At 45.6% G+C, this 7356-nt stretch overlaps 1 protein-coding gene across 3 annotated transcripts in view; it reads right to left on the bottom strand.

Annotated features, from left to right (window-relative positions):
* Positions 1-1156: 1156 nt before the first annotated feature.
* The window catches only part of CARHSP1 (calcium regulated heat stable protein 1), a 38317-nt gene continuing 32117 nt past the window's right edge, over positions 1157-7356 (bottom strand). For all 3 annotated transcript variants that reach the window (XM_072878259.1, XM_072878261.1, XM_072878260.1), the window contains one exon: positions 1157-1488. In XM_072878259.1, the coding sequence (XP_072734360.1) occupies positions 1326-1488 (163 nt within the window). In that variant the 3' untranslated portion in view covers positions 1157-1325. The remainder of the gene's footprint in view (positions 1489-7356) is intronic.

Below are 7356 nucleotides of genomic sequence, written 5' to 3'. Positions count from 1 at the left end.
ACCTTGTTTCACGCAACTAACAGAAGAGTATCATGCCATCTTTTAAATTTTCTTTTATTTGCAAAGTCAATAAAAATCCACTGTTAGGAACATAATAGAGAAAAACGCTTCGTTTGAAAAAAAGATGTGGAAGGCAAATAGGAACAGAACTAATTTAGTTGCACTTCAACTACATGAAATCTTTCAGGCAGAGAAGAGTCAGGGCAAGGGTGAGTTTGTTATTTGCCATAGCACATCCTGCCAAGCAAGTTTTCCCGGGAAACAGCTGCAGAACCTACTTCACCGAGACAGCCGAGCCTATTAAGTAACTAACTCACACAGTATTTTATACACGGTCATCTGAACAGCACAGCACTTGCTTTTCAGAAGCACAGTTATTCTGCCTGCCCCGTGAAATACCATGGCAGACACCCAGCTATAGGCAATCACGAAGGTAATCTTCAGCTTTGTCTAAATTCAGACACAGAGGCTATGAAGTATCCACTACTTTACAGCTTTCTACCACTTACCTTGAAGCAAATTTTTTAAAATTGGGGTGGGGGGTTGGTTTGTTTGTTTGTTTTTAATACTGGCCTATAAAATCTGTTGCTAATCAACCGTCAAGGCACCTAAATAAATTCACAAACAATCCAGGCTTTAAAACCACAATATTCCACACACACGCAGACATGCCGTTCGCAAACGGTGCACCTGAAGGGCACCCAGCCCTGGCCGTCCGAGCATAACCACCAGATGGAGGTTTTCCACCCTGCGGCAGCTGCTCTGTTGCGCGCTTCCTTCCACAAGGAAAACAAATCACAGCAATGAACGCCTCTCTCTTCCTCAAGCCAAGGCACTCGGGCACTGTTATCAGCCATAAGTGTACTCCAGCCCTTACAGAAGAGCAGCTCAAGGGACCACGGTGCTCACGCACCTCCAGGGCCTCGGGGTCGTGCCTCTGCTGCGGCCGTCTGCGCTAGAAGAGCTCTCCTGCAAGCCTCTCCCCCGTTCCCCTGGGCATTTACTGGAATCAGTTCACAAAATTAAAGAAAAACCAAACCTCCCTCCCTCCACCAAGCACACAAACTCGGTCTCTTTAAAATACATTTTTTGTAAACATGTTACAATAGGGTTTTTTCATTAGCATCTGAATTGCCTTTTTTTGGTTTTGTGTTTGTTTTTGTGTTTTGGTTTTTTTTTTGAGGCCAGCGGTAAAAATGGTAATTTTGGCCTACTTCTGCTTTATTGACAATGCAGTATTTCCTCCCGCGCAATACGTAGAATTTTCTTAGGACAGGTCCCCTGCAGCCAGTTGTTGAGCAGCGGCCGCGCTCCCCCGGGATGCCTCAGGAGCTGATGACGTGCCCCGACCAGGTCTCGTGCTTGGTTCCAGGAGCTAGGTGGGTAATCACCACCTCCACCGCCTGAAGCTTCTCGTTCTTCGGTGGGATGGTGCACATTTTGTAGGTGACCTCGTCGCCTGCCACGGGAACGTACTCGCCTTCGATACTGTGGAGGGGAAGCTTCAGTTAATCATAAATCACATAAACACTTTTACTCTTTTGCAGCTTATTTAAATTTTTATCATAATGATTATCTTAGGTGCTCACAATACTTGAGGTTTTTTTTACAGAGCCCATCATCCACCAAAGCTTGAGTTTGACTTTGGTTGTCTTGCAGCAAAATCCTATGAAAACACTATAAACACCACCACCACCCTAAAACAAACAAAAACAAACACAGAAAACCCCACACTCTAATATGCCTTAGCTGAGCACAGCCTTGGACAACATTGCTGTGAACCATTCAACCTCTTGCTCTCTGGCAGCACTAGAGGGCAGGGCTGACACTGTTTGGCACTTCGTTTGAGGGTTTGGTTTTTTAAACTCTAGAAAGTTGATCTTTTTTATTTTTTCCCCCTCCTCTCACACTTCTGAAGCTTTTTTTTTTCTTTTAATTTTTTTAAAAGAAGGATTGTACCATGTCAGTCACTGATTTTACCTTTAGGTTACTCCACCATAACTTAGTTCATCTGAGGTATGAAAAAAAAAAAAGAGCCCAAGTAAGACACAGCGGAATACTTCAAAATTACTTGCTGGGAAAAAAGAGAGTTCTCTGACCCTGACGCGTTACACCGCAGAAACTCTCCTCCAGCATCCAGCACTTACTTAGAAAGATTTCCAGGAGTCGCCCACTCCTACCTACCCCTACCAGCACGACGACGTGGGATGCTGGAGGACTCGCACCGTGCCTTTGTTACTGCATGCAAGTCCTTACCTGGAATCAGTGGGAAACGGCAAAAGGGCTGTTACCTTCTGTCCAGAACTACGTACGGATGAAACAGAGAACTGCAAAGGGTAACAGCTTTCCTGGCTTCTACCACTGCATTCAAGAGGACAGATTTTTAATAAAAATCCCAGCATGCACCAGTGAAGACAGGCAGAGATGCCTTCCAACCTGCATTGCCGTGATTCTCCAATAGTAGAAAGGATGCTACTTCACCTTTCTTTAAATATACCTACATGATCGCATGCTCAGGTTCCCCTTCTCTGACAACCTTGCCTCTAGATTTCTTGTTGTTTGAGGGTTTTTTCAGTGTTTCTCAGCAGCATTTGTATTTGTGAACAGAAACAGCACTGAGTTTGTTATTTGCCTTCACTGAGAGCAAAGTGGGAGCATACTCACGCCACCCAGGAATTTTACCCCACAAATGTTTCCGTTATTGCAGGGACCTAAGATTTTAGCAGCGCCCTTTGTATCCACTCTCATCTTGTGACCCATTATTGTTATGGCTTCCCTATTGCAGGAAAGACTGGCAGGACTGATAGGAGGTAAATATACTGTCGCTTACTGCTAGCTGTAACCTCACATCAGATCCTGCCTCTCCCCCCAGTTCTGCAAAACTGCCCCAGCTTCATCTCCTGCACTGCCTCTCCCCCACCCTTCCCCCCTTAAGGGCTGCCCCAGCTTCTGCTCCCCTCTGACACGTGCATCGCGACTGCTGCTCAGGGAGCTGGGGCATCGGGCTGTGGCTGAGCAGAAGCAGCCTGTATGCAGGGATGAGACGGGGTAAGCAGGCAAGTACAGGGGAAGCTAAAACTGACCCTTAAATTATAACTTCTCCCATGGGAAATGCAGAAGAAAAGTCATTGTTTGCTAACTGATTGTATCAACATGATATTGAAAGCGCTCCTCTATCTAAATGTGGATCTAAAACCTGCTACGAGGAGTTAAGGCATTCCCGAGGCCTGTGGCTTGAAACACATGTCCTTCAGACCTTATTTCCCTGGGCTAAACCCCTACTCCAGAGCTGCCTGTGACTGCGGGAATCGGACCTGAGAGGGCATGTCCTAAGCTGAACTCTTCAGAGCAGCGTCTGGGAAAATGGCAGTAAATTGAAGGCAGAAAAAATATTTACAGAAAAGTCAAGATAAAGCCTCCTTCATTAGACCTGACAGCCCTTTCCTCCCCACGCAGGCTGATCCGACTGACCTTCATTTACTTCCAAAGTCTCCAGGCCAACCTGTCAGCCCAGCCCGGTACCATGCTGGACAGACTACGTTCAAGCTCCCACATCTAGACTTGCTGTGGCTGCCCTCTTCAGTTATTGCCTTCATTTATACCCCACCTCCCCCATTTCTAACAGGTTTAAGATTTCTTCAGGTGCGAAGGGGTTGCACACCCAATACTCACTGCCCTTTCAGTAGCAGAGATTAGTTTACCTTTTTTACTGCCAAAGGAATTTGCCACCAAATTTTCTGCAGCTTACCCTGACTTCGAAACAGGATTTTAAGCAAGGATGAGAAGATGCTACTTGTACTGTCTCAGAGCCTGACAAGTGGACATGAAGCCCCAAGAAGAGATGCAAAAGAGGGTCAAACCATGAGTGAAAATAGGAGTGCAATGTAAAAAAATGACATCATCTTTCCCTCTTGAATTTCTTGAATGGTCCCTTGTTGCCAAAAAGATTGTTGCTATTGAGCTCAAACCACATTGCCATGAGCAGTAACTCACAACACAACCCATGCGGGATGTCAGTCCCACCTGAGGAAGGTAGCACCTTTCAGTGGAAGGCAATACAGCACAGACATTTTATCCGTACAAAGGAACACAGGACTAGCAAAACACAGTGAGCAGAAACATTTCCCAGCTCAGATGTAATGAACATGGACAATACGAGCCAAAGCGGAAAGTCTACACTGACTCAAGCACAGCGGAGCCACTGGAACAAGGCATCATGAAACACCTTTCTTCATGCGGCCTTGAGCACTGGGACCAGCTGCGGACAGTGTTTCAGGGAGCACAGGCAGAGCAGTTACATGGGGCTGGAACTAAAGCAGCATCTCCTCTTGACATTACAGCCGCCCACTCCACAGCCCCAGGTATTGCCTTTGATTCCTGCACAGAGGCTGAACACGCACAGCGAGCGGTGAGCTCAGTCGCCGCTTTGCAGGCATCAAATGAAACGGATGCCCTGCCCAGGAAAGGATCTCATGTTTGGCTGAAAGTTTTTTTTAACAAACAGGAACCTAACATTAAAAAGCTCCTGTAAAACAGGATGAGATGCAGTTAGCAAAAGAAACACTTGAAATCTGCAAAAGATATCCGTAGGTATGGTTAATGTAGAAGGAAAGGAGATTCACACCATCTCCTGAAGCACCTAAGACATGCCAATACACAAAGGCAGTGTTGTAAGCTCCTGAAAAACAGTGATAAATTAGTTCTCACTTGAATCTTCAAATTCAAGTGAGGAAGAAGTACAGCTTGAGTGCTAAAAATGATGGGGGTCTTGTTGGGGTGAGTTTGGTTTAAAATTTAAATATGAATATATACCAAGATGGGTTCTGGTAAGAAAGGTGTTGTAGCTGTACTGGTAACCAAAGTGGTCCTGTTAAGAACAAGTGAATCAGTATACACAGAAACGGTATGCCTAACGTACAAGGGGATGCAGTCAGGGAGAGGAGAAGCCAAGGGACTGCCCTGGACTGGAGGGCTCACTCTCAGCCATCACCGAGAGCCACTGCACCCCTCAGCACTTGTTAGACGGCTGGCTGGAATGCTGTCTACAGCCCCTGGTCTGCACAGGAAAACAAAACAACACATTTGCTGACCCAAATTTCTTGCGCTTGAATCATGAGGCTAATTACTCCTGTTCCTTCTTCTAAACGGACCACATTAGCCCCAAAATCTGCACAGCCCTAAGCATTACCCAGAAAGGTACGCTTTTCTCCACTAGAAAGCATGTCTTACAGAACCAAGTACTATGCTGACAGCATCAGATCCTTTCTTGGTTCTTTCCTTATCCAAACTGACACTACAAGAGACTGAAGTTCATGATAAAACCTCATGCAACCCCAACGTGGCTTCTTCTCATCCCCTAGTTTGTCTTATTTCTTCCCTTGCTTGTTGAGGTGACCTTACCTCATCAAGACCAGGCCTGTCCTTTGCACAGCTGTCTAAAAAGATTGTGGCTACACAAACAGCTTGAATTTCATTTTCTGCTTTTGGCCTTTAAACTGTTCTCCCACAGATCAGGTATTCTTTTCTTTCTTGCAGCTTTCTGATTATCAGTTACTCTTGGTGCCTACCAAATACGAGATTATTAACTCACTGCCCCCAGTGCACATGAAAAGCGAGAGGACAAACGTCTTCGTTTGCAGCCTGAATAAGCCTATTTGTGAGCGGTGTTCCCAGCACAGTGTTTGCCCACCAAATGCTGCTTCTGGGATAGATGCAGACTTACTCCAGCATTGTTACCACTACGTGATGCTTGGAAGCAGGAACAAACAACATCCAGACTGTACAGTACTTCTGAGGGAGTCAAGAAAGCACAATATAATGGCACTTGAAAGGCGATGGGATGGGATGGCACTGGAGGCATAGTCCTCACAAAGCTGTGGGAAGATGCTCCATCAGGAAGCAATTGCCTTAAGTGCTGGGAGGGAAATGAACGGGAAAAGATCAGAGAAAGTAAACAGAGCTCTTAGAACAGATTCAGCCTACAACCGCCACGCTACATACAATTTAAGTTACCTGGATAATTTGGTAGAGGAAGTTAAACATGGACTTTTTTGATGTTATATATTGATTGAATATTTTTAGAACTATATTTTTTACTTTTACCCTAACTATATATTAAATGTGGATCTAGAGGAAGGTGGAAATTTTCACTGCTATTAAGAGATTGGTATGCATGTTCTATTCAAAATAATGCATATCTATGTATCCAGGAACCTTAACACACTTCAACAAATTAAGCTAAAAATAGGAAATGCTTTCCTGATGTTAGTGTCAGAGTGAGACACAACAGAGTGAGTTTTAGATTATCCAGCAACTCCCATTTCCCAGCTCAGTGCCAGTCTGGTATGGTGGAGCATTTTATCCTGCACTATTTTTAGGGAACTGGGAGGTTATTAGGAAATTACCTAAATAAGGAATGTTCTAGTTCTTCCTTCTCACAGCTGCTATTCATATTCCAGGGCTCTAGTTAAGCCTCTGGGGACAAAGACTAAGTCACACGGAAACATTTTTGAGTAAGAGTTTTGAGTGAATTCAGGGCCTTGCTGGTCAACAAGCCTGCCACGGATCGCACCAGGTAGCCGCTTCCCATGGATCAGCGGGCTGTATTATCTTGCGGGCTTCTTAAAGCTCATTTAACACCTTAACACACCTCCCAGGAAACCCGTATTTTTATTAAACAGCAGGACGTGACAGAGTAATGAACTATTATGAGTTACTAATCCTGAATGCCCTCCCATGCAGTCCCAGGGTGAGCTGACAGCTCCAGCATTCATCAGCAAAGCCAGTGATGACCTTATCAGGTCGGCTGGCAGGCAAAGCAGAAGCAGGGCTGCCTCTCACCCCCCAGCCACACTCGTAACTGGGACAGGCAAGTGTGAAAGAGGTCCAAACACTGAAGAATCCCAGCTGTTAATATCCAAGGTCTCTGCTACGGGATTGTGCTGGTCTCTGTGCCAGTCTCTGTGCCATTGCAGAGAGATCTGCCCAGGAGCTGCCTTGTCTAGGACAGAAGCTGCACTTCCCTCCCAGTACAGCAGATGCATCATCCTCTTGCCCAGTTTTCTACTGAGATCTCTAGTCGTGGTTTTTGAATCCACGTTCAGGGATAGTTATGGGTCTGTATTTTCAGCAACTAGTTCAACATCAGCACCATGAGGAAGAAACTGGTGACCACAAGAGGCAGAGCTTTCCAAGGATGCCTACGTGGACTCAGTCAGAGGTACAGAAGATGCCTGTTCCTGCAAGCATCCAACTTGGATCCTGTCACAGTAATACCTACTGTTTGCATCTGGAAACCAACACCCAGGGCAGTTATGTTCTGTGCTCACTAACCACAAAGAACCTCCATCCTCGGGC

Source organism: Ciconia boyciana, chromosome 13 (genome assembly GCF_034638445.1).
Source record: "Ciconia boyciana chromosome 13, ASM3463844v1, whole genome shotgun sequence".
NCBI lineage: Eukaryota > Metazoa > Chordata > Aves > Ciconiiformes > Ciconiidae > Ciconia > Ciconia boyciana.
The sequence above is the reverse complement of the archived record's forward strand: the minus strand, read 5'-3'. Positions and strand labels throughout refer to the sequence as shown.